Here is a 27,978-nt window from a genome sequence, read left to right as displayed (position 1 = left end):
GGTGGTGGTGACAACTTAATCGTACAAAGTCAGACTTTTTCAATAGACTTTCCGGATGAAACGTCTGTATTGGTAGTTCATAAGTAGGTGTTCCAACTTCATACATAATGTCAGCAGCATTCACTCATAATCGAAATTTCGCTATAAACGGCCAGAATTTCAAAGAACATGTCGCAACACAGAGAAAGGAGAACTCTGAAGGGGGCTAACGATATATATGACTTAACTAATGAAAGAACTTCTAACTTCTTCACATCTGAGACATAAAAATTGGTTATATAACAATTTCAGGTAGCCATCATGTCTGTCTGGTTTGCCAAGACTATGAGTTTAATAGTTTGGGGAAGATAACGGACCAAGAAATGTTTTGCTACCCACTCTTTATTATTATTCACTTTTTCAAACAATATTATTTCAAGTAATTTTGAAAGTAAAGAATCATAGCCTTTGATATGTTAGAGCTTCTTGTCAACTGTCTGAATACTGATCTTGTCAGTGTTTTCTGTAGACTTAGTAACAAAGTTCTCAAACTTTTAGCATTCTTCGGCAGATGTACAACCAAGTCCTCAAGTTTGCAGGTGTACAACCATGTTCTCAAGTTTTCAGGTGTACAACCAAGTCCTAAAGTTTGCAGATGTACAACCAAGTCCTCAAGTTTTTCAGGTGTACAACCAAGTCCTCAAGTTTGCAGATGTACAACCAAGTTTTCAGGTGTACAACCAAGTCCTCAAGTTTGCAGGTGTACAACCAAGTCCTCAAGTTTTAAGATGTACAACCAAGTCCTCAAGTTTGCAGATGTACAAGCAAGTCCTCAAGTTTTCAGGTGTACAACTACGTCCTCAAGTTTGCAGGTGTACAACCAAGTCCTCAAGTTTATTACCTTTGCCTTGTATTTTGTATCCACTGTCTCCATAAAGTTACTAGCTGTGTTTTGTGGGAGTAAACCACAGTTCCCTAGTTTATATCATATAGTTCATATAGTTTATATCATAAATCAAAATGATGAAGGAGTTCATGCTTCTTCAACATTGACCTCTGCCCAAAGGCTCTGGGACAGTTCTGACAACGATAGGGTTTCTCTCCTGTATGAGTTCTCTCATGACTTTTCATGGCATCTGTACGAATGAAAGTTTTCTCGCAGTAAGAGCATTTATGCGGCTTTTCTCCTGTGTGTGTTTTCTCATGACTCTTCCAATTTGTGCACTGAGTAAACGCCTTTGGACAGAAACGACATTTATATGGTTTCTCTCCTGTATGCATTCGCTCATGTACCTTCAGACCTGCCGAGGAAGAGAAACCTTTGCTGCAGTATGAACAATAGTAACTACAAAGCTTGTCTTTGTTTGTCCTATGCTGTCTTTCATCAGGAAGTTGATAACTGACATTTCCAGCACCTCGTTGGTCAGTTCCATACACCCTTCCAGTCTGTGAGTTCTGCGGAACAGAATAAGACGACTTCCAAGACTGACGTTTCCTTCTGTTGGCTCCCATTTGATCCTGCGCTGGCTTATTATACCTTGGTGATAATGTTTGGTGCCCTCCACTGCCTTGTAATCTTTGTAAACAGCTCTTACAATGAAGGACAATATTGGAAGACAACTGTCCTTCATTGTCCTCAAATTGTCCTCTGAATGGAATCAGATTTGGACATGCAAGACATTTCTGCATTGCTTGCTGGGACTGTCCTTCCTGTTGGTGACCAGTCATTGTAGATTCACTTAACCTCCATTTGACAGCAGTGAAAGCTTCATCTTCTTCATCATCAAGTTGAACTACAGCTATCTCATCTAAGAATGAGAAAACAAAGAACGATATCATTGAAAAACAAAGGAAATGCATACATGTTGTATAACACATATGGTGATATCCAAACAACAGTTGATTTGGATAAATATTAATACAGTAATATACACTGACAACAATTCAGATGAAAGAAAAGTAAACATTTCAGACAGACAGAGTGAGAGAGAAGTTAAAAAATAACAACAGCAACAAATACAATAACAACAGTAACAAATACAATAACAACAGCAACAAATACAATAACAACAGTAACAAATACAATAACAACAGCAACAAATACAATAACAACAGTAACAAATACAATAACAACAGTAACACATACAATAACAACAGCAACAAATACAATAACAACAGTAACACATACAATAACAAGACATTTGAGATGAAGTGAAAGTATGTTAAAGAAAAGAGAAGATAGTAAAAATAGCATCACACTGATGAATGGCTAAAAAACATGACAATCACTGGATGGTTATAGATGGACAACTTGAAATGCATGAGGCAACTACTAAGCAAGAATTTATCTTTGGACATAACAAGCAGTTTCTTTACTGAACCATGGGCTCATACATTCAGATAGTTGCTACATAAAACAGCTAGCTGCAATACTCCTATAATTTAAGTGCAAATGGTATTTAATTGCTCTACAGGTTTACATACTTACCCATTAAACATATCCCCCACCCCCATCCTTGCCCACCTGTTCTCCTAACTCCATATCCCATGTTGTTTATTTTTTGTATTTTAATACAGCATAATCAATTTATCAAGATTGGTTGCATATTTCCATATTTGGTGAAATGAAAGACTTTCAATTTTATTTACTTCTGAATCATGCCAATGTACAACACTTACATTTTCCAAACCACAGGTTCCACAACATTGAAAGGAGCAAGACCCAAAGTCCTCAAAAATCCTCAAAAGTTATATTTGTGAGCTAGAGATATTAAAGACATCCTGAAATTCTTTTATAAATTCTATTATCTCTGGAATCAGGAACACTAGTAATGTACTGTAATTCAATCTTGAGAATTTCGATATCTTCATCTAAGTTATATTCTATATCATTTTTATTTGTTCACATACATGTTATATTCAATCAAATTTTCCATAAATGACTTTCATGAAAAACAAATATCAGAGCCCATGTTTTCTTTTACTTGAATATGGACTATATGTATATCCAATACACTGAGCTGCAAAGATGGAAGCCTAGCAAACAAACTTGACGTGGAAAAACAGAATTCTTGAAAAGTTCTTTAAAACACACAGAATGATAATGATTGTTTCTCTTCTGTAAAACAAAAGTGTTCTAGTAAGAAGACAAACTTATAGCATAAGGCTATATAGCATATGAATGGTCTGTCGTTTTAGAAATGTAATTTTGAAGGTAAGCAAAATATAGGATATAATATGTCTAATATCTTCTGCTTAACCAAATAATCTGTCATATGTGTGTATTTCATCAAGTACTTAATGTTCCAGTCTCTGTTCGAGAGAAACAGACTAAAGCTGCTGATGCACAAGTCAAAACATTTAACAATGAGTTGATAGAGTTCCCTCACCTCCTTGAGATGACAGCCTGTCAGAACTTTCCATCTGTTCGTTCTGGTAATTTAAATTGTCCTCGTTGGCCTCTGTTGGAGCAGAGTGGACTTCTCCTACTGTGACAGGTAAATGAAACCATAAATATGTCTTGACAACCAGAATGTCACACACATACAAACAGACACATCAATTGAAAAAAGCATCGAAAAGATATAAAATAAGTAACCGCTAATATACAGTAGGTCAGATGCAGTATTCTGTGAGTATATACAAGTAGCAGTGAAGACCAAAGAAGCTGCAGTATCAAAGTTGTTTGCAGTTCTATGCATACTTCAAAGACATATCTATACTTACGTCAAATACTTATCTATACATACTTCAATTACATATCTATACTTACGTCAAATACATATCTATACTTACGTCAAATACATATCTATACTTACGTCAAATACATATCTATGCATTCTTCAATTACATATCTATACATACTTCAAATACATATCTATACTTACGTCAAATACTTATCTATACATACTTCAATTACATATCTATACTTACGTCAAATACATATCTATACTTACGTCAAATACATATCTATACTTACGTCAAATACATATCTATGCATTCTTCAATTACATATCTATACATACTTCAAATACATATCTATACTTACGTCAAATACATATGTATACATTCTTCAATACCTATCTATACATACTTCAAATACATATCTATACATACGTCAAATACTTATCTATACATACTTCAATTACATGTCTATACATATTTCAAATACATATCTATACATACTTCAAATACATATCTAGATACATACTTCAAATACATATATATACATGTATGCATACTTCAAATAAATATCTATACATATCTATGCATACTTCAAAGACATATTTATATATATATAAACTTATGTATACATACTTCAAATACATATCTATACATTCTTCAAATACATATCAATATACATACTTCAAAGATGGTCAGGGTTTCACTTGTGTGACTTTGAGCAAGCTATGTAATATGCCAACCTAACCTAACTAGTAAGACATTTATATGGATATAAACCATGCTTGTTACTACTGCATGACTGAATACTTTGTTATGTGTTATTTTGTGTCCCACATAGTTGAGACAATCCCTTAGTACTCCATTTGCAAACCAAACAATTTTAGGCCTAATCTTATATTTTCTGTTTTAATTTAGGCAAATTTCATAACAATGTCATTATTTTCATGCTTTTTGGTGTCTTGTCTTTGTCTTAAAAGAAAGTGCTTCATACCATCAGATTGGAGCTAATATAATAAAAACTACAAAGAAATGAACAGAGCATATCTACCAATAGATATAAAGATATTAAAGAGACTCAGGGAAAACTACTTTGATTGTATTCCTAATATTGCTTATTCACCAAGGACTGGAAAGCTTTTAAAGCTATCAAAGTCCAGGGTTTTCACATCTCTTCTTTTAATTTATGGTAAAGTATTTGCAGTCAAGCCAATGAACTGACTTGCTATGGGATTTTGTGAACTTAATAGCATCCTAATGTTTGGCAGAATAAACTCAGACAGCTACCATGACCTTTGCTCAGTCTGATCAGTCACTCAGTCAGTCTGATCAGTCAGTCAGTCTGATCACTCAGTCAGTCTGATCAGTCAGTCTGATCAGTCAGTCACTGAGTCAGTCTGATCAGTCAGTCACTCAGTCTGATCAGTCAGTCAGTCACTCAGTCTGATCAGTCACTCAGCCTGATCAGTCAGTCAGTCTGATCAGTCAGTCAGTTTGCTCAGTCAGTCTGTCTGTCACTCAGTCAGTCACTCAGTCTGATCAGTCAGTCAGTCACTAAGTCTGATCAGTCACTCAGTCTGATCAGTCAGTCTGATCAGTCAGTCAGTCTGATCCCTCAGTCAGTCTGATCACTCAGTCAGTCTGATCAGTCAGTCACTCAGTCAGTCTGATCAGTCAGTCTGCTCAGTCAGTCAGTCACTCAGTCAGTCTGATCAGTCAGTCAGTCTGATCAGTCAGTCAGTCTGATCAGTCAGTCAGTCTGATCAGTCAGTCAGTCTGTCACTCAGTCTGATCAGTCAGTCAGTCAGTCAGTCTGATCAGTCAGTCAGTCACTCAGTCAGTCTGATCAGTCAGTCAGTCTGATCAGTCAGTCAGTCAGTCTGATCAGTCAGTCTGATCGTTACAAAGTATTAATAGGCAAGTCCGCTTCAAGGAGGTCAACAACAACCCTATCAAGAATGTCCCATTTATTTGTTATTCTTTGTTTCTATTTTGATATCCCTTTCATTTTCCTTATTTTGTTTTGTGTTGCAAGTCTCTGAGAGCATAACAGTACAACAGAAAGTACATTTTAAAATCATAAAACAAATCTCATACTACAATTGTTTGAAAAATTTAGAAATAAAGATCAGAGTAAAGTTTCGGTAAAATACTGCAAAAGTTTTGTAATAGACAGCAAGTTGAATTTAAGACTCAGTTGAAGACGTGTGAGCTTTTGACAAGTATTTGTATGATCTTAAAACTGCCCTGATTTAATGTGTTATGCAGTAAAAGTAAGTACCTTGGCCACAAGTTTGTGGAACATCTTCTTTTTGTGCTTCTGACTTCACAGTGACATCTGTTCCCTCTGAATAAAAATATAATTATTAAAAACTTCAAGCCTTCATAAAGTAACATGTTAAAAGGTAGTACTTTCCAGTAATAGAAAACAATAGCCTCTGGCAAACTCACATTACTGAATATTAATGTCAGTTTAGTGCATCCGTTGCCAAAGAAAGGAATCAAGTTGGAATATTTTCTTGCATACAGTGAAACCTTTGTATTTAATTTAATGTTATCATCAAGGTAGAACACTGAAGAGACATTTGTCATTCTGTTGAAGTTGTTCATTTGAACTGGAACTTATCAAATCTAGAGGACTTGGTATTTTAGCAGATAAGTTCAACACAGATGAGAGGATGATGGTAGGTCATCCCAAAACAGGCACTAGCAGATTTTTTTTTTTTCAAATAATGTTACACTTTGTTTGATAAACCAGTAATTTTAATAGAATGTAGCCCCAGTCTGTGTGAGATATAACTCCATCCCCAGATATGTGCCTAACACCTTGTACTATCATGAGCACTCATCAGTATCTTCATGCAGGAGCGATAAAATGAAGTATAAATTCATGGAACCAAATTCATCGCAAGGACTGCCTGACTCTTATTATGTTAATTATATAAACAACATTTGGAACACAAGATTCTCTCAAAGCTATTAATATCAAACTGCTAGTGTTGAGTACTCTATCTAGCACTTGAGGCATCATCATATAGTCACTTTAAATGTTAATTTCCAAAGATAGAGTAACCAGCAAACCTGAAGCAGCTACTTCCCACTCTTGCTGGAAATCTTCCTGATCTTGAGGGACTTCTCCACAGTCTTCAATAGCTTCTTCATCAAATCCAGTATCACCATAGTAACTTACTGGTTCTGTAGTTGGTATGGTGTAACCTGTCAGGTACACAACTCCTATGATAGAGAAAGTAATTTAAATTAAAACAAAGGGATATCTTTCAATTTTAGGGGTATCAGTGCCAAGACCATTAGAATCATTTTCACTCAACTTAATTTCAATATATATCTTCAAACAACATATTCAAAATATAACCAAATTAAACATTCACACTGGAAGTGAAATTGAAGAAATTCCAATCAGAAAAGTGTCAAACTTTGTTATCAGTTATGAATTTGCCAAACATGTGAAAACAGTATTAAACATACAATGATTTACTGTGTACAAGACATGTGACACCATCATTACAATAATCACTATCCCAATACAATCGATGCTGGAAGACTGTTATTCTAGAAGCTGAATGGCTTATTACTCTCACTTCACATCAGGAGCCTACCTAATTTACACTTTTTGGTAATTTTGGATCTTATACAATTTGCATGAATATTTCAGAAGGGAAGACTGTAGATTTCTCTTGGATGAAAAAAATCCAAATTACTTTTGTCCATGCTTCTTAAGCCATCGCCTTCAGTCACTGGACCATACCACTTGGTAAACAAATATGCTATATAGTCTAAAAATGGTCACACAAATTTCAAGAATCACTTAACTGCCAGTCTCAAACCCTACATTCCTTAATGAGGGATTTCATTTTGTAACCAAACACTGAATCATGTGGAGGGTCAGAACCTCCCAAAGAGTTTGCCTGGAAACTTTTAGCTAAACTACTAAAATTCCAGGTCAATAGTGAGGGAATTCTTTGAGATGTCATCTGAACCTATTAAAACATATTTAATTAACAAAATTGTTTAAATTTACTCCCAATTTTCAGACAATCGTCAAAACAATAGCTGCATGACCGTACCTGATCCCTCCACACTAAATGTGATTTCTTCCTGCGGTTGAAGGACCAGGTCTAAATTCTGCTGCGGTGTTGGTCCATATCCCAAAGAGCAGAGCAGATACTCGCCAGTATGAGTCCTGAGAATAACATGGGCAGTCAGGTCTTTCTCTGCAAGAATAAACAAGTACAGTATATATAGAATTAATCAAGATGAGGGTCTCAAATGATGTTTGAAAGTATGCAACTGAAAACCTACTCTGCAATAGGCTATAAACTATAAAGAGATTTGATACAGTCAGAAACAAACTACATCCAACAGAACAAATCACAATTCCTGTCAGTGGTAGTGTTGAGGGGAGGAGATTGTGCTGCTCAGAATCCGATAATCATAAAATTACTTATTTTAATATGGCAAAGGTGAGTACTGTTCAAACCATTGTTTTGTATATTATTTGGTCTAAGAAAAGAATTGAGGTTTTGAACTGCTGGTTGACAATGCTGTCAGAAAAATGTTCAAGTGACTAGGTACGACATATTGTCAACATGTGTTCATCAAGAGCAACTCAAATTGGCGGTCATTATGCGGTAGTGTTAGGATCCCATGATACATAAAATGTTCTTGGTCATTATGTGGAGGAGCTAATATTGCCACATAAAGACTTGAGTTGTTCTTGGTCATTATGTGGCGATAAATTTGTATTCACATAAATGACTTAGGTTTACATAATTTGTTTCTGCATTTTTGTCGGTTTTGGCGTTCAATACTTGTGGCACATGGACCACATACATATATAGTTTAGGGAACGCAAAGAATTTTTGCCAGGAGGGTTATTCGATAGAATTATTAAGACACTGAACAATAGAAGCCTTTGGTTAGGCTCTTGCGTATCTGGGTCCCTTACCGCTAAAAATCATATAAGATTTGCTATTCATTGCGACATTTAAACATTTAAGGAAGTACAGTATTATAGATTACTGGATGATAGCCTTGGTCTGCATTCTAAGGAAGCCATTGAGAGATGAATTTCACTGTCAACCACTTCTGTGAGTGATTCCCCTGGATGAAGGACTTTACCTGATGAAATAGAACGAAAGAAGAATTAAAAGTCCTAGTAATTATTTGTTTTTGCTTGTTTTGCAGAAAATAGCCTGCAGCGATCAATTATGAAAGTCTTCAATCATAAATATACAGTATATTTACATGAGAAGGCATCTAGGAAACATGCTAACAACCAGCAGTAAGAATTTTATAATGAAATCAAAACAATGAAAACAGCAGCTGTTCTGTGGTTACTTTTTAAAAGAAGAGCAAATTTGATGGCAATTACTTTAAACACTTGTTACTAATTCAAGCTAAGCTTCTGGCTGAGGGAGGAAGGTCATCACAAATGGTGATTTGTGTTGACCTCCCTCCCTCAGTACATTGACTGAGGCAATCTCTGAATCTCTCCATGTCACACACATATATGCAGTAATTATGCACACAGAACCCAAGAAAGGGTCTGAAGATATTAGTCCAATGACACCCTATCATTCCTTATTACAATATCATTAACTCCATTCAGCTAAAATATTGCTTTGATTTCTATTCTCGCAAAACCTTCACTTTGAAGTTACGATGTACTGTAAAATGGTTACAGACTGCCACTCCTGCAGTCATTTACATATAATTATGGAACATATTTCAGGGTTTTTACTCCCACCATTGTACAGCAATTATGAAACATTTACCCCATATCATTTTGATTTCTGTATGGACTTCTGAAGCAGGGCTTCCGTATTGTCTGACAGATGAAAATGAGAAACCTGATCAACAAAAGAAAGAACAATTTTTAACTTGAGCAAAGCAAATAGACTAAAACATGAATATATAGATGATTGGTGGCACAGATATGAGATTGTTTCAATGGGATGCACTAAAGGCATATGGCACCAATTTCCTCATTTCAGATTGTACCTCTTACAAGGAATAATAATAATTTCAGGATAGAAGGGGTGCAAACATGGGTGGGTATATAGTAATGGAAAATGGCTAGGTCCAACCTATATATGTATCATGATAGGCAGAGTAGATCCATGTCCGATTTGTCGATTGTTGATAAAACATAAATCACATTAAAAACAACTTTTTCATGTTTACAGGTTGAAAAAAGCATTCCAAAGAAAACAGTTAGGACTGTGAGCAATATTGGTCCCAATCATTAGCTTTACTGTTTAAACACACATAATTTCCTACTTTGTGATATATATATGCAGCAGATACTTATTGCAGTTTTCTAGAATGATATTTAGATAACAGTAAACATTAGCTACTTATACTGTACACAGTATGCTGCCTCAGAGGAGTGATCATCATTGCAATAAATGTTGTTTTTTGTTGTGTTGACTAACACATCATTATAAGGGTACATATTTCTGGTCACAAAATTTTCCATAAGATAAAAATGACCAAACACCAATCATAAACTACAGTACTGTAGTATTACAGTACTACTGTAGTCCTACTCAGCACCATCTAAGGTCTACTGTACAGTAGGATAAGTAAATAATATCAGTGTTAAGTCAACTTGAAGTATTACAAGGGCCTTTGAGAAAACACAGGTAGTTACTCGAAACGTTTATAATAAAAATAGTTTATATAGTGATGCATCTTGGTGTACTACTGGCTCCAACGATAACAGTACCCAGAAGAGCGTGTGACCTTAATTTTGAATAAAATGATACAAACAGCTGTGGAATCTGACGCTAGTGTTGTTGTTTTCGTTGGTGATTTCAACTATCCAAGTATTGATTGGTCTTTCTGAGTGACATCTCACTCAGAGTTGCATATTGAGAACATTTTTCAACAAGTAAATCAGCCATCGAGATTCCGAAGTACTGTACCTGTAGCGATGAACCACACCTTTAGGATTTAATTTTGTCAAAGGAAGAAGAGGATATGCAGCAGGTGGATAATTTTTCACCAATTGGCAAAGCGACCATTGTGTTATTGTCTTTGATATTTTATAAAGTGTTTCCAAATTTTATGGTGTAAAGAAAGAATCTTGGAGGTACGATAAGTGTAATTTTGCTAAATTCTCAGAGGAATGGAGTAATATCAAATGGGATGATAGGTTCCTTGGAAAGAATCTTGATGCAATGTGGGATGAATTTGCTCTGAAATATTATTCTAGTGTTAAAAGCATACGTTCCAATGTCTGTCTATTATCCAAGCCATAATCCAAAGCCTACAGTACTTGGATAACTGCCGAAACTCTAAAGAGTGTTAAGAGGAAACAACATGCTTGGCAAAATGACAAGTATTCTAGGCAAATTAAAGATTTTGAACTTTTTAAAATTGCTTGAAAAAAAAATTCTGTGGGCTAAAGACACCAATTGGTCTCATGAGGGCTTAGTTGCCACCAAAATATAGACTGACCCAAATCACTTTTGGAAATATGTTAGAAGCAAATCTTAAGTTACCACATCTGTAAGTGATCTCATTTTGCCTGATGGTTCTACCACCAAGTCTGATTGATTTTACCAGCGTGTTCACCAAAGAAAAACAGGGTGAGGTTCCATTGCTGGCTGATAGGGGATTTATTGAGACTTTAAGCCACATTGCTATTACTGAGGATATTGTAAGCAAAGGAATTGAGAAATTAAATCCTAGTAAATCACCAGGTCCAGACAATATTCATCCACCACATCTTCTAAAGGAAATGTCAAGCATTTTTGTTGATCCACTAACAAGAATTTTTCATTCAACTATAAGCATAGGAAGACTTCCTAGAGCATGGAATTATGCTGCAGTAGTTCCCATTTAAATAGGGAAAGAAATCTGAGCCATGTACTGTAACTACTTTATCAACCAGGTAGCTTAACCCCTGTTGTCGGCAAATGTATGGAACGTATTATTAGGCATTAACTAATTTCCCATCAGTGGAGTTCCAAAAGGGAGTGTTTTGGGTACAGTGTGGTTCTTGATCTATATCAATGACCTACCAGAAGTTGCGCAGAATATCATAAGAATGTTTGCTGATGTTACAAATATTTATTCTAGAGTCAGCCTAGACAATGATAAAGCAGTCCTGCAACATGATGTTTACAACTTGCAACAGTGGTCTCAAGTGTGGCAACTCTCCTTGAATATTTGTAAATTTAATGTTATGCATTTTGGAAGGAACAATACTAAAACATCATTATTTCTTTCTTGGTTATAATGACACTAAATACAATCTATTGCAAAGCGTAAGTGAAGAGAAAGACCTGGGGGTGCTATTCCAGGATTCCTAAAATTTTAGCAAGCACATTTCTACCAAGGTGAACAAAGCAAACAGCATGCTTGGTTTGATTTAGCCTTTCGAGCTGTAAATGCTACTTTAGTTATTATCTTATCATACAAAGCACTTGTGAGGCCACATCTAAAATATTGTAATGTTATTTGGCTCCCACATCTAACAAAGGACATAAGCAGTATTGAGAGTGTTCAACACAGAGCTACATGTTTTGTGCCTGGTCTGTATAACTATGATTATTGTGACAGATTACGTGCACTTAAGTTACCTACATTCAAATGCAACAGAAAGAGAGGTGATCTACTGTCATTCAAACTTATAAGATTGTTTATGGTTTGGAAGATATTGAGTGTAGCAAATTGTTTTCCTTTGATCAGTCTGCCAAAACCAGAGGGCACAGCTACAAGATTGCCAAAAAGCATTGCAAATCAAATACACGTCTCAACTATTTTTCTTACCAACTAGTAAGTACATGGAACTTTCTCCCTGAGTTTGTTGTCTCTGCAACTCCATTGGATAACTCCAAGGCAAACTTGGACAACCACGATGATGAGGAACATAGTTTTAGGCTTTTGGAGTTGTATACGTTAATGTGCAGGGCTGTTAGTTTATTTCTGTTGTTTGTGAATTTTTCTACAGTATCTGTTTTGTGCTGAAGTTGGGAGGGTTTGAAAAAGACTTTCCTTTCTTGGAGCCCGTCAAGAATCAAGACTATGTGGCATACCTTGGTAGACACTGTAATTGCTATGTTTAATTGTCAAGTTGTTTTCCACATTTTCATTGAAAGTTTTGATCCATAACATAACGAGAACAAAACCAGCTAACATTGATACCTTTAAACATGGAGATATTCATTTTTAAATTTGCAGCACTTTCATAAAATACTTCACTAACATACAGGAAATATATAGCAAAGATTAACCATGCAGAATTTATTTTTTTGGGAACACGGGATATACGTTGGCTTGGTATACACTCCCTAGTAATATAGCAAGTCAACACAGGCCTTATTAACGCGTGTGATTGTACAACTCGAAACATATGAATGTCGTGGAACTAAGCCTAACGTTACAAAAAGTGTAACATAACAATAAGTTGGTGTCCCCATCCAAATCAACAAATCCAGCCATCTCTGTCGATGCAAAAAAAAATTAATGCTATCCTCTTCACCTTCCGATAAAGGGGTTTTAAAGAGCTATTTTCGACAAGTGAGACTTACTGGTAATTATATCGTTGATGACTGCAGAGTTGGAAATTGTGTCTAGCTGGGCGCCTAGGCACAGATGTTCGCTAGAGTCCAATCCAATATTGTAAACAAACGGAGAAAGGACACTCGCTCCTTTTACGGTTCTCACTCAATCTTTGGGGTTTCGTTGACATAACGTGAAAGGGTGACGTAGCATTGCATGTGACGTCATGTACATGGTGACGTCACATGCCAAAAGTTCCTAATACGACAATCTCTCAAACTTGGGTAGCGCGGGAAATTTTGGGTTTATCCGGTGTGTATTACACACTACGTTCATGATACATTCGAAGTTAAGCTATATTTGGACGGGATAATATCTTGATTCTGAACCAAAATTGACTGGACACAAAATGGTGGAAGTGAACTGCGACAGAAGTTTTCCTCCTGGTAAAGATCGAAGAAATTTAGGTTAACTTCTTTAGGGTTATGTTCAATATACAGTACTAGAAAAACAGGGCACCAAAGAGCCGAGTATTTTATCAATTTGTACACGACATTGTAGCCCGCGGCCCTTACTGAAAACCACTGTAAAGTAGGCTATTTATTGCTAACAAGCTACCAACATATAGGCATATAACGATGATTTTGTTACAGAATTGATAGAAAGCAATGATTTCTGTTGAGTAACTTAATCTAACTATTTTAAGTCATGGGGTAGCTATAATTGGGCATAGCCTATACTTAAACTTTAAAGAATAAAAAACCCTGATCAATTAGACTGGGTACTTATGTTGTCATGGCATGTATGGGCTAGTCTGCTACTTGGCTGCCCAGCACTGGCATGCACCAATATATTTTTAATACAGAATGAGTAGCATTATGGGAGCAAAATATGTAGATCAGGACATGTATAATTTAAGGTGGAAGAGCACATGTAGAGAGGGTTGCATGGATGCAAGGCATTCCAACATAGTCTCCCTCCCCCGTTCAACCAAATTTACACATCCAGATTTTAACTGGCATCATAAAGTACCAAGGATAAATTCTGCACCCAAACTACCCCACAGGCTACAAGGTTTTAAGATTTTATCCATAACGTAATTTAACCTTATCTTTCATACAATTCAGATGCCCATCCCAAAGAATGGCTACCTCCATTTTTTCAAATGAAGACTATGGGCGATGGTTTTGTGAGTGGTGTAGTAAATTCCAAAGATGAGTTACAACAATTACTGAAGTGTCATAGTCGAGTAACGTTGACATCATATGCAAAATGGTGAGAAAACAATTCAATAATTAAGACATAACACCACTACCGTAAAGGTAAGTTTCTAATACCTGTATTGTCAGAGCTGTAAAATTGTGCCCTAACTCACATTCCCATCTAGATTTTTCTACATTGACTAAGAAAATGTGTTTGAAATTTAAGTAAATGCCTCACATGATTATTCAATCAATCAATGATTTTGTAGCTGCATGGACAGCAATAACATGCTTCTACAATTGATACTGACATTGATAAATCATGCATTTAAGCAATCACATATAGCCAAAATGATTTGGTATTTAAGTCACCCTCAAGTATTAAATTGGCATAATAGTTTTCTAAAATATATACCTTTTTTAGATGGACCTCATAGGCCTACATAATTATGCTATATTATGCACAATAGGGTTGATCTGTACCATAAACCATATGTAGGCACATCTAATTGCCATCCACTGATCTTAATTATTAAAAACAAAATCATCATCTATGGCTCTTTAAGATCCCCCCACTGTAACTTTATTAGTCCAACTATATGTACAGCATGCTATCATTGAGAAATGTTTGTGACTATACAATCGATTTTCTCAGTTAGAAAATGTCATCTGACCTTGACATGTTTCTGCTGCTCCCTCATATACAGGGGTTTTGTTGTACAGACTATTCTAAGCAAAGCATGGGAACCTAAAATATTATGTTGGTTTGAACTAATACATTGTGGTTTGATGATGATATGTCTGCAGCCAGTGACATTGATTAACTTTTGATTGATTATTTGTACATATGGTACATGCTATTTCAAGCTTTATAACTCTTAACTGTTTTCATATCCTATTTATAAATATTCTGGAATTTTTAATAAACTTCAAACTTGAAACAATTAACCTTTCAAATACAGAAATTAATCTTCTTAGAAATCCAGCATTGGTCCATAATTCACCTCATACATCCATTTATGCCATACTATTTACCCTCATTCACTTTCCTTACAGGGCAGATGACAAAAACAGCAAAAGAAAGAAAGCTGCCAGGAACCGAATCCTGTGGAAAATTGAAGATATTGATGACAACATACCACTGCAAGTAACAAGCAGGGAAATATTGAACTGCCAATATGGGAAACCACCAAAACCAACGAAAAATCCAACAGTGAAGGTTGGTCTGGAAACTGTTACCAATATAATGCAAAGTTATGAAAGTTTTCCCCAAAACTGCAATCTTTGACTTTAAATATCAAACAATGTCAGTATGTTGTTAATTGTTGCTATTTATAATAAAAAAAGAAGCCCAAAGTAAAACATGCAAGGACTGTTAAATTATAAGAAGGTAGTTTGTCAACAGTTTCCATTCTTTCATTGGTTCTTGGACATTGAGATCGAAGATAAAAGAACCCCCCTAAAAAACAAAAACAAACTTAAGATCAAATGAAAACCAGGTAATATATGGAATATATTGTCTTGCAAGAAAAGCAAGAATATATGTTTTGACAAAGTAATACAACCAAAATTTGAAATAGGTGGTGGGGTAGAGATAGCACTAACGACGATTTAATTGGCAGCTAAACATACAGGTCCTGGCTGTTGCAGTATACAAACTAAAATATATATGTCAACTATAGCTATCTGAAAATTTAGTAGAATGCACAATTGCATATTAAGGTTAAGGTGAAACTTATTAGCACCAGAGTTCACAAGGTACAGTGCACATTGTGCATACTGATTGAGACCAGAAAAGAGAAGTCAATCAGCTAGACATTATCACCACATTGAGATATATAATAGAGCAGGCATAATATTTTACATCCTGCTGATCTGCAATTTCACTTTCTTAACATCAAATTAAACCAAACAGCTGTTTGTTTCATCATATCAATTTTGATCAAATCAAACAAGAGCGACATTTGATTGCCTGCTCTCAGCAAGTAAGTAACAACAACATCATCAAAAAAATAAGTTCTGCAATAAACGTTGAGCACCAACATAACCATGCAGTGTGTTTGTTGCCTTACAAATAAAATAAGAGCCAGTTTTGTCAAGTCTCATTTTTTGTCAACTTGCTACCTAACAAAGCACTCACTCATCTAAAAAGGTAATGTGTTCTGGTGCAGCCTTAGCGAAGGCATTCTTGGGGCAAATATAAGCCATCATTTGTAAGCATTCAAAGCTTTAATGAAGCCTTCATTTTAGGTTTCTGAGCAAATTTATGCTAGCATTAAGGCTGCAGAGCGAATGCATTTTTAAAGCTTCAAAGTGAATACTTATATGCAAATTTAAGCCATCAAAGCCTTAGCTAATTTAAATTTTTAGGCTCTGGTGCAGCCTTAGCAAAGGCATTCTTGGGGCAAATATAAGCCATCATTTATAAGCATTCGAAGCTTTAATGCATTAATGTTTGGTAAGGTATTGTGTTCCATGTGAGGAACATATCATAAGCTCATGTTTATCTGAGGAATTTCCTATCATATATCATATGAATTCTTCACCCCTACGTTATGTTTGAAAGTATAAACCGGTATCCCCCCCCCCCTCCTCCCACCACTTCAATGACTCCTTTTACTATATATGTTTTATTTCTTTTACTTTCAACAGATCTCAGATCACAATTATGGCCAACCAAGCCGAAAGAGATTCCATGTACAGAAAAGCCGGAAAGTTGGATGTCCATCTAAAGTCTACATAAGACACATCACAAGGTATGTGATAATGTCATGTTTACAAGGCTTTCACAATTTGACGTGTTGTCTCGAAACAACCTTTGGCCCCCACCAAAATCGATAGGCTTCTCTTACTCAATGTTATACACATTCATACCCAGTATGAAATCTACCCTAGGTTCCAGTATTGAGATATCATGTTTACAAGTTTTTTAACAATTGACCTCTGATGAATGCAAATGACCTTTGACCTCATCAAAAACAATAGGCCTGTTGCACTCAGTGTGGTTTTTCCAAACACAAATATGAGGTCTGCCTATGCTTCCCTTCTTGTGATATTTTGTATACAAGGTTTCCACAATTTAACCCATGGTGACATTAAATGACCTTTATCTCTACCAAATACAATAGGCTTCTTGTACTTAATGTGGTACTTCTACACACCAAATATGAAGTGCTCTGACCTTCCCTTCTTGAGATATCATGTTTACAAGATGGGCTTCCCAAACACACACACTCGCGAATACACATACGCCATCATAATTGCAAAGGTTACGATTATCATCAAAACCTAAAACAATGGCAGAATGTATGTTGGGGTGCTGCTTTATGTGAGCATTTTAGTGGGTATTTGTAACTTATTACAAAAATAGAAATTGAGACAAATCCATTAAAATCTTGTCAGCTGGCTCATCAACCACTAGTACAAGGTCCCTGTCAGGTGGCCTGTTAACTCCAGGTCCCCCATTTCTCGACTATCAACCTCACAGTCTTGCTAAATCAAATAATTATTTTTCAGCTCTTATCTCCATTTGATGACCTAATTCTTACTCAGTTGATGAATTCATGACTGTGAGGGTTGCTCGCAGTTAAAAATGAAACACAATGTGTGCTTATTTATAATCAAAACCTGTTTGTTAAGGCTAGAATGACCCTCCAGAATTTGCATGGCTGGCCTTTCCCTCTTTGAGGCTCTCTTTAGAGAGATTAAGTTAGTGCCTGCTTTATAGTTGCCTGTTCTCATTAGGTTGGTATGCATGGCGGTCTCTCTTTTCAGACTACTTTGAAATCTCTTCAAAACTCCATGGCTTCAAAATTTGTCTTCCAGATACAATGCATTCAAACTGTCACAAACTGCTGGCCAAAGAGAAAAACAGAAGACAATGGAAAAACTACACCAGTCGATTCGCTCCAAAGAGGCTGATACCAATCCAGAGCAGATAATCCATGTCAAACTACCATTGCACCAATCCCATAAAAATCACAAAGTGTCCATTGAAAGTGGTTTTTCCAAACCAATTGATGCAGCTGTAAGGGACAAAATACATGAATATGTCTCATTAGGTATCACATCAGTGCCATTAATTAAGCGAGTTCTTAAAACATTTGTGGAGTCGGAACTATGCCCAGCAAATCAGGTTAAGCCAACATCAAATGACAGAGCATATTTTCCAAGCTGCCATTCCATCCAAAACCATGTGCATCATGCATTAGTTGCAGGTAGATTTTCTGGACTGGACCAAGAAAACCTGGAAAATAAAGTTGCTGATTGGAAAGCAAAAGAAAAGTTATCAAACTTCTTCCTTCGGAAATGCACGAGCGAGGAAAGTCATGAACAAGCGTCAAAACCTATCAGAGAGGCACAAATTTTAACAGAAAGATGTTTTCCCCTAACTGATGACAACGATTTAGATGATAATAGTGATGAGCCATATGTAAGGAAAAACACTTTCCTCTTCATACACCAGACAGTGCAACAGAAGATGCTACTAGAGAGATATGGAGAACTAGTACTGCTTGATGCCACGTACCGTACAACTAAATATGCCCTCCCCTTATTCTTAATGGTTGTAAGGACAAATGTAGGGTATACACCTGTTGCAACATTTATCTGTGAGAGTGAGACGACTGCACATATTGCAGAGGCCCTTTCAATCATCAAGGAGTGGAACCTTCAGTGGAAACCTCAATTTTTTATGATTGACTATTCTGAAACAGAGTATCAGGCCCTTCAAGATGTGTTTCCAGAGGCTCACAAGTATGTTTGCAGCTTTCACAGAGAGCAAGCTTGGATCCGCTGGTGCAGGGAAGGTGGGTTTCAATCTAACTTTTATCATCAAATACAGGCACTAGACTGCAACACAAACCTACTTATCAACTTTCTACTAGTATGTACCCACTCTGTTCTAGAATTGAACATGTCATAAATGGTGAGGGCAATACTAGTTGGCTTTATCATTTCCAGCATTGTTTACCACATACTATCAGTATGTAAATAAGACTGTTTTGGGCTATAGGTTAACACTGAAGGATTCCACAGCTTTGATAGTTCATTTTCGATTTGAACCAGCTGGCACTTTCACAGAACCTAAGTTAAGTAGAAGGCTACTTCTTTGTTGTTTCCCACACCAATTTAACACTAATCATGAAACATTTTTTTTATTCCACAGGAAAAAACCAACTAACCACTGACAACCAACACCATCTCTTGAAAATGCTGAGGGATATTGCAACAGCAAAAGAAAAAGAAAAATGTGACAAAGGTATTCACATTTTGCGTTCAAGCAAGTTGTACTCCTCAAACATCAGAGTGAAAACATACACTGAGACTAGATGGCTTGGCATATGTCAGGTATGTTATTGCTTCATCATAAAATTAATGCAATACTTACAAAATGAGATCCAGCTATTTGCTTTCCTTCTTACTTGTGATTTATAGCTCCCAAGAATCATTCACAAAAATAATCATTCCATTTAAGATATTACATAATAACTGTAAGGTTGTATCAATTTTTGCCAAAACTTTTATTCACATAACTGGTACATACAAGATATTTGCTATGAATCAACTAATATAAATATAAGAACATTGTCTTTCTAGTTATACTCGTGTCATACATTGACATGCATGTAGGATGACTAGTTTTAATTAGGACATTGTTACAATAAAACAAAATTTGTGCATTGTCAGTAACCCTTAATTCACTATCTAATTTATGTATTCCCTGTTAGATAAATTGGATGCCACATAGGTACGGCCTTACAGTAACTATACATTGCGTTAATTAGCTTTCCTGATAATTATTCATACAGATAACATGTATGCTCAAGTGTTCAGTGTCTTCAAAGGTTCTACTGTAGCTAAGGCTTACAAGTAAATGACTGAAACAGTGTTTGATTGATAATGATTTCAGTTGAACTTTTAATATCTAACTACTTTGAAGTTTAAATCAAGCCAGCTCGAATTCAATGCTTGCTAGTTCTGCTACACTTGGTACTACTCGAAACCTTAGTACAATTACAGGAAAGTACAGTCCAGTTTTGTGATACTTTTAATAGTCTATCCACTTCATATGAATTTAACTTCTGTGAACTCTGTAAGTTGCATATGATCTAACAACAAGCACTTTGTGGTAAAACTGTCAACAATAGTAACAATGAAATGAGGAGAATTGCAATTTCATGAAAGACACAGTAAATGTTCACATTTCAGAACAGTTTAAGGATGACCATTACCCATTTACTTAACAGCGATGGTGCAGAGCATATGCACTGCCTGGCTTCAATGTGTCAGTCACCACAAACAATGGAGTAGAAGCACTTAACAGAACACTGAAGCAGTTCTACCTAAAGCTGACAACTACAAACACTGTCTCTTCATTGGCTGAAACTCTGGTGTTGGACTTCATACCAGATCAACTGATGTCCTACACAAGAAAAAACTATGCCTTCAGTAGCCAGTACAAGGCATACAACCCTCAAGTGCCAGCATTTTTGCATGATCGACCCAGAGCCTTTGTTAAGCACTGCATGACAAAGATAAGTGCGGCCACTCACTACAAATCAAAGGATGTCCAAAAGGTTGGTGAAAATATTTTTCAGGTGAAAAGTGAAAATTCCTTACAATGGTATGAAGTGTTCCTTGGGGACTCAAAATCGTTCCCCAAATGTCAATGTGCTGCATTTATGGAGAACTTCATGCCATGCAAACATCTCTTTGCAATATTTGCACACAGTGATGCCACCTGGAACAGCCTGAGTCCACTGTATAAAAACAGTGCATATTTTAACCTGGACTTGAGTTTTCTTTCAAAGGAAGTTCAGTTCAAATCTTGCCTAAGAGATGATCAAGAAGTTGGTACTGGGAGCCCTGTCCAACAGGAAGATGAGACAGACGTCAGTGGTGAAGAAGCCAGTACCTGCAATCGGTATATCCATTCTACCCAGAAGTGCCTCAGAGAAAAACTGAAGGTTTTGCAGGATCTCTCTTTTCTCTCCTCTGATGTTGATGTCATGTCAAATGTCATCTCCCAACTCACACTGGCATGTGCTGAACTGGAACAGACCATACCGAGAGAAAACCAGTTGCCTCTACACCAGTCGGGCAAGAAATCAGCCCTTCGTCCACTGCCTCAAAGAAAGAAAAAGATGAAAAAGGCAAAACAGTCAAAGATGATACACAGAACTGGTATAATTGATAACTTTAGAAATAGATATGGTGTTAGTTTAACCTAAGGTAGCATCACCTGATATGATCATGGACGGCAGACAATTGTTGTAAAAATAAGTTTCTGTCATCATTCACAAACCAGAAAGTCAATTGAGTAATTGCTTCCTTGCATATGTGTGATGCAACTTTGGATAAAACTTCTGTTACTCACCAGAAATGTCCAATGTCATACAATGGTTTGACAGTAACTATTGATGAGTACCTACACATTGAAGAGGCCGAATTTCAAACCAACTTTCATTTCTTCAGTGCTGAAGTTTACATTTTTCAGATCATTTGCTTTAGAAAGTCACCTGACATGACTTTAACCTCCATACCAAGGATGAAGTTGTAGCAACTGTTACTGGTTGAAATAACCTGTTTAAACAGTTTCCTCACTTTGTCTTCAGAAGACCTCAAGTGATTGTTATTTGCCATGGTAAACAGTAGGAGTCATCGACTTTCCCATCTTGATATATGGTATTTACAATATTTACAGACTATCACCTCAGTTGACATCAAATTACCTTTGACCTCCTAGAAAAATAGGCATCATCTGCTCACCAAGGGCTAGCTAAATACAAACTTTGATGTTAAAAAGGACTTTCCCAAGTTCTTCAGACACTGCATTTACAAAATTTTCAGACTTTGAGCTCAGTTCACCTCAAATGACCTTTGACACCCCTTGAAAACCTATGGAAATGATATTCTCATGGATACCTACAAAGCAAATTGAACATCAAGCGACTATCTTCTAGAGATATTGGACATAAGAAGTCTTCAGTCTTTTGCCTCTGTTGACCCTTAAGTGACCATGAAAACATGATGCTCACTAAGGGCTACTTATATACCAAGTATGCTTGCATACACACACCATCGCAATCACATAGATACCTTTAGCCCTAGTAATTTGTAGAAAAGTATAATTGCTTTGAGATTCCTTGGCAATATGAAAGCAGAAATCATTTTCTCACTACTGAATTGTAGAGCAATAATGTTGTGAAGCGCATGGTCATTAGTTTAGCAATATTAATTGGTTTCTGCCTATTCATGGATTGATAAATACAAAGTCATATTTTGTTACCTTTGCTTGACCCATGTTAAACTTTGACCACCATTTGATCCACTACTAGGAATAATTTACACTCACAATCATGACTATGAAGGTTCCGATTTCTAATTGAAACCAATAATTTACCAATATCCCAGCAATATTTTTGCTGCTTTGTGTTTAAAATGTGCAATATTTCACCTGTCTTTATATGCAAACATGATCAAGTAGACATAAATGCTATCCTTTATCTACCAACAGACCCACCGCCCAAAAAGAGGGTACATTTCGAAGCAACAGGCAGTGGTGACAAATCCAGTGGTGAGAAAATCCTGAAATGATAATTACTTTTCAAGTATCAAAACAAATACTGTTTTGTGTTTATAATGTGCAACATTTAACCCACCTGTATCTTGAAGCATGATATCTAAAAGACATAAATGCTATCCTTTATCTACCAACAGACCCACCGCCCAAAAAGAGGGTACATTTCGAAGCAACAGGCAGTGGTGACAAATCCAGTGGTGAGAAAATCCTGAAATGATAACTACTTTTTAAGTATCAAAACAAATACTGTTTTGTGTTCATAATGTGCAACATTTAACCCACCTGTATCTTGAAGCATGATATCTAAAAGACATAAATGCTATCCTTTATCTATCAACAGACCCACCGCCCAAAAAGAGGGTACATTTCTTAGCAACTTGCAGTGGTGACAAATCCAGTGGTGAGAAAATCCTGAAATGATAACTACTTTTTAAGTATCAAAACAAATACTGTTTTGTGTTCATAATGTGCAACATTTAACCCACCTGTATCTTGAAGCATGATATCTAAAAGACATTAATGCTATCCTTTATCTACCAACAGACCCACCGCCCAAAAAGAGGGTACATTTCGAAGCAACAGGCAGTGGTGACAAATCCAGTGGTGAGAAAATCCTGAAATGATAACTACTTTTTAAGTATCAAAACAAATACTGTTTTGTGTTCATAATGTGGAAATTTTTGGTTAATTGTGAGTGCTTAGATGCAAAATGGTGAAACATTTCGCCAAAAACTAGAAAAACCAGAAACGTTGCAGACACGCTTTTTTGTGCACATATTTTTTCTCGATAGACACATTTAACAACGCTCAACAGTGCATGTACAATGGATACACTATTATTGCGTCGATTCGTTTTTTCTTTTGCGCGAAAATTATGACACCAGATTCACCCCAAGAAAAAACATAAAACAAGATATATTTAATGAGATAATTATGATATACTTATTAATGAAAAGGGGGTGTAGGCGGTTTTACACTAGGCCTATCTAACGCAACCTGAAGTATTTTTAAGGTAGGGCCCGATAATAAGCGGAAACGGATCACCGACCGAAAAAATATCGGAATTTGTGGACTATTTCTTGCTTCCTATTGTATTAAAACAAAGCACCTATGTGAAAGACACAAATCACATTCTGAAATTGTGGAAGCCACCCCGTTACCAAAAGCAGTAGTACTTGCTACACTCGATGTCGTCGCCATGTATACCAATACTCCCCAAGAGGAGGCATTAGATATATGTCAAGAAGTCTATGAAAAGGCGGAAAAAAGCGAATATGGAATAAATAAAATATCTTCCATATCCATGCGCAAACTAATTGAACTTATTTTTAACAAGAAACTGTTTCGAGTTCAATAACCAATTCTATCTACAAAAGATCGGATGCGCCATGGGTAGCCAAGCCTCTCCGGAAATCTGTGATATCGTCAAGCATAGACTGGAAAACCAGATTTTACCGACAGATAATAAAATCTTAAAATGGCTCCGCTATAGAGATGAAATTCTATTGCTTTACGACGGTTCACTTCAGGAACTTGAACAACTAGTAAACAGGTTGAATGAAATTCACCGCTTCTTAAAGTTTACGGTAGAAATATTACACACCGAGGTAACATACCTAGATTTGAAAATCTTCAAAGGTCCAAGGTTTGAAACCAATGGGTTATTAGACACCAAAGTCTACACCAAACCCACGGAAACCTTCCAATACCTCGACAGAAACTCTGCACACCCACTTGCCACTTTTAAAGGCTTCATTACAGGGGAAGTCTTACGATACGCACGTCTATGTAACAATGAGACTGATTTCTTACAGAAAAAGAATGCGTTCACAGAGAAACTGTTATTCCATAACTTTATGAAAGAGGAAATTGCCTCAGCCACGAAAGGCATAAAATTTGAAAACCGTGGGCAATACCTCACTACCAAACCTAAACAAAAGGAACCACCAATGGTGTTCAAGCTTACCTATACACCCCATTTCAAAACCACGCATTTGAAAAATGTACTTTTGAAACATTGGCACTTAATCTCGCAACACGCGGACAGGGGCGTAGCGAAGATTTTTTGTTGGGGGTGGGTGGGATGTGGAGGATTTGATTTGCCGACGGATCTGGAAGTGGTGACTGAAATGGGGGAGGGGTCTAAGGGGAAGGGGTGTCCCCCTCCCCTTTGGGAAATTTTTAGTTTTAAACGTCCTTAGATGCAATCTGGTGCATATTTTAAGTCAAATTTGGCACCGTAGAATTTCCATTTCGATATTATTTTTATGGCAGTCGGCAGAAGAAGAATTAATTGGGACCAATTATCGAACTGTGTTTTCTCTTTCACCGATTGTTGAAGTAGTGAAACTTCGTGATGAAAATGTTCAGAAAACTTTCCGGTAATGAGAAATAACAATATTCATAGATATACAAGCGAGAAGCGTTAAAAATTGTGTACAATTCGGGAGCCGTGTCCTTAAGTTTTCCACGGAGAACGAATGACATCTGCGATGACGTCATTCTGAACAGAGGATAATGTGTGACAACACGTTGTCACACGATAGCACGACTCATGGGCTGCGGCCTATACGGAAGCCTTTAATTCCATTTCTTTCACTGAGTTGCCGGCGATTCTGGCACTCGTCTATAACACAGAAAAAAAAATGTACCCTCCATTTGAGTAAACTTAAATCCCTGATACTACTAGTCATATCAGTGTAGATTTACTTGAAAAACGAGTATGTTGAGCAAAGATAGCAACATATGAGGAGTAAAATTACTAATTTGGTTTGTAAACTTAAATCCCTATAACTACTAGGGCATTTGTTTAAATTTAATTCTAAAACAGGAATTTTCAGTAAAGTTACATGGAAAGAAAACACAAACAAGTAAAGTTACTCATTGTAAAAACTTTTATTAAACAACTTTAAAATAACATCAGCAAGCCTCACAGAGACAATAACCCCTTTTTTTCAATAAAAAAGGTTGATAAACAAATGTTGGTAAACACAGAATATAAAAGTTCAACTTGAAAAGTAGATATAGATAAAACATGCTCAATTTTTTGATAAAACAAATCATAAATAACTTAAAATGAGAAAGGAAGAAAATCTTGTGATGGCTTAGTACTTTAATTATATGCCCACCTTTTGAGGATTAAGCTGACAACTGGCTGATTTACTGAGGCAGGCGTTTGAAAGACAGTGTGATAAAAACAGGTACGGTAACGTCATAAACAATGCCACGAGCTCTCGGTGCATTACAAACGATCGAAATGTGCGGTATTCATGACGGTACACAAAGCAGATAATGCAGATACAGCAGACATAGCCGAGAATAAAACCTAGTAGCGTGGAGGATTCAATTATGACATACTAGGACTTTCTACTGGTAAACTTTGCTCATTGTCGAATAAATCTAATTTCTACCTTATCTAGCTTTTGCTCTGTATTTAACGTATTATGACCAAAACAAATATGAAATTCACGACAATTCCATGGGACTTGTATATTCGTTTAAAAATAGCTCCGTTTCGATTCTAACGCTCCATTGCTATGGTAACATCGTGAATAATAGCCCTGCCGCTAATGGATGGATGACATTTAGAAGATGGCCATCGATGGCGCCTACAAGAAGTAACCGACATATTACTGGCGCAATCCCGACCGAACATATTTTAACTCTCCTACAGACTTTTCTACAGTGATCCCAGAAAGCATTAAGTGCCGTCAAAATGCCTCAGTTGCTGATAGGTACATGTCCATGACGTAACACTGTTCTCGTTGTGCATAAAACTGGAGTCAAAAGTAAGGCATATACTGATAGGCCTAGACTAGGTTTACGTTGTAGACTATGCATATGCTAACTTCACAGACAGATATACATGCATACAGATAACTTCAGATAATGTAAAATATCACTAACCGTAATCACGTTATGTTTACTGTGTCTTCAAATGTCGTCCTTTTCTTCTCTGCAACCCCGGGCCGTCATTGGAGTCGTTCGAACAACTAAATTAAGGCGAAGAACGACGTCAAGATATATCCAACGTCTAGACTACACTGCTTGCAATGGAGAGAGAACTGCCCAGTACAGTACAGTACAGTACGTGTTGATATGAACGCCTACAAAATGACAACAAATATTTTCCATTGAAAATCCACTGTGTATGACGGTATAGTAAACACTCGTATATAGATCAACGCACACGCGCGCGCGGATGTATTATGTACGTACAGCATGCAATGCAGACAAATATTTCGGAGCGAGCGCTTCTGATTTTATGCTGATATTATTGTGAGCGCTCTTGTATCACTGTTTGCATGCGCGCACGGACAAGATAGACGTCAGACTATCACGCTGTAGCTACTAAACCTTTACTTAGGCCTACATGTGTACAGCAGTAGACTACTGTGATGGTTGCATGTGGCCGTTTAATTTTGTGTGCACAATGTGTCAGCATTGTACGGTGGCTTAATAAGGACTTAGGAAAGAAAAACAGTGTCCCCAAATCTCACAATGTTGTCTTTTTATCTCAAAATGTTGCCTCTTTTTTTCCATTCAAAATTTGGATCCCCCCAAAAAAGTCCAAATGTAGAGACCAAAAGTCCAAAGTTTCAGATTAGAGCAGACTTGTTTCCTTTCCTATGTACCTATTAAGCCAACGTAGTATTGTAACTATTCTATGATCGGAAAAACTGTACAAATCTAACGGAATTGCTAATGTTAAGAGACTGACCTTTATCATCCCTGTAAAGTCAGAACGCGACGGTGTTTATTTCAGTCACAGTTGGCAGCCCTCTTAGGGTTTTAATCAGGAGCTTTCTATTTTATAGCTGTTGTAGGTGTCGTACCGGAAGTAATCCTTCCATTATCTTACTCACTAAGTCCGTCACGTTTAGGGTCCGCTAAAGTATAGCTAGAAGTTGTCAACTGACAAATCATACCCCCCCCCCCCTCCACGTTGATATCTGAGGGCTTGGCCTGTCGGGATGCATGCAGATTTCTATATCATGACGC

At 36.5% G+C, this 27,978-nt stretch overlaps 2 protein-coding genes across 9 annotated transcripts; one reads left to right on the top strand and one right to left on the bottom strand.

Annotated features, from left to right (window-relative positions):
- Positions 1-433: 433 nt before the first annotated feature.
- Positions 434-27,083, bottom strand: LOC139975901 (uncharacterized). 3 transcript variants are annotated; one of them, XM_071984186.1, is made up of 8 exons: positions 13,221-13,356; positions 9,456-9,530; positions 8,701-8,799; positions 7,746-7,892; positions 6,742-6,894; positions 5,942-6,007; positions 3,369-3,467; positions 434-1,787 (listed from the first exon to the last, which is right to left on the bottom strand). In XM_071984186.1, exons 2-8 carry the CDS (start codon positions 9,463-9,465, stop codon positions 988-990), a joined length of 1,374 nt encoding a protein of 457 aa, XP_071840287.1. In that variant the 5' UTR covers positions 9,466-9,530; positions 13,221-13,356; the 3' UTR covers positions 434-987. The 3 variants fall into 3 exon arrangements, with proteins under 3 accessions (XP_071840287.1, XP_071840288.1, XP_071840289.1); XM_071984187.1 differs by lacking the exon at positions 13,221-13,356 and adding an exon at positions 26,884-27,083 and having other exon boundaries at positions 572-1,787; XM_071984188.1 differs by having other exon boundaries at positions 572-1,787; positions 3,369-3,464; positions 13,221-13,358.
- LOC139975900 (uncharacterized) lies at positions 13,454-23,615 on the top strand. 6 transcript variants are annotated; one of them, XM_071984180.1, is made up of 11 exons: positions 13,454-13,637; positions 14,319-14,466; positions 15,450-15,612; positions 17,046-17,149; positions 18,219-19,201; positions 19,561-19,742; positions 20,642-21,578; positions 22,912-22,971; positions 23,115-23,174; positions 23,318-23,377; positions 23,521-23,615. In XM_071984180.1, exons 1-11 carry the CDS (start codon positions 13,601-13,603, stop codon positions 23,598-23,600), a joined length of 2,814 nt encoding a protein of 937 aa, XP_071840281.1. In that variant the 5' UTR covers positions 13,454-13,600; the 3' UTR covers positions 23,601-23,615. The 6 variants fall into 6 exon arrangements, with proteins under 6 accessions (XP_071840281.1, XP_071840280.1, XP_071840284.1 ...); XM_071984179.1 differs by lacking the exons at positions 13,454-13,637; positions 14,319-14,466 and having other exon boundaries at positions 14,685-15,612; XM_071984185.1 differs by lacking the exons at positions 13,454-13,637; positions 14,319-14,466 and having other exon boundaries at positions 15,481-15,612; positions 17,053-17,149.
- Positions 27,084-27,978: the final 895 nt, after the last annotated feature.

Source organism: Apostichopus japonicus, chromosome 11, assembly GCF_037975245.1.
Source record: "Apostichopus japonicus isolate 1M-3 chromosome 11, ASM3797524v1, whole genome shotgun sequence".
In the NCBI taxonomy this organism is placed as follows: domain Eukaryota; kingdom Metazoa; phylum Echinodermata; class Holothuroidea; order Aspidochirotida; family Stichopodidae; genus Apostichopus; species Apostichopus japonicus.
The sequence above is the reverse complement of the archived record's forward strand: the minus strand, read 5'-3'. Positions and strand labels throughout refer to the sequence as shown.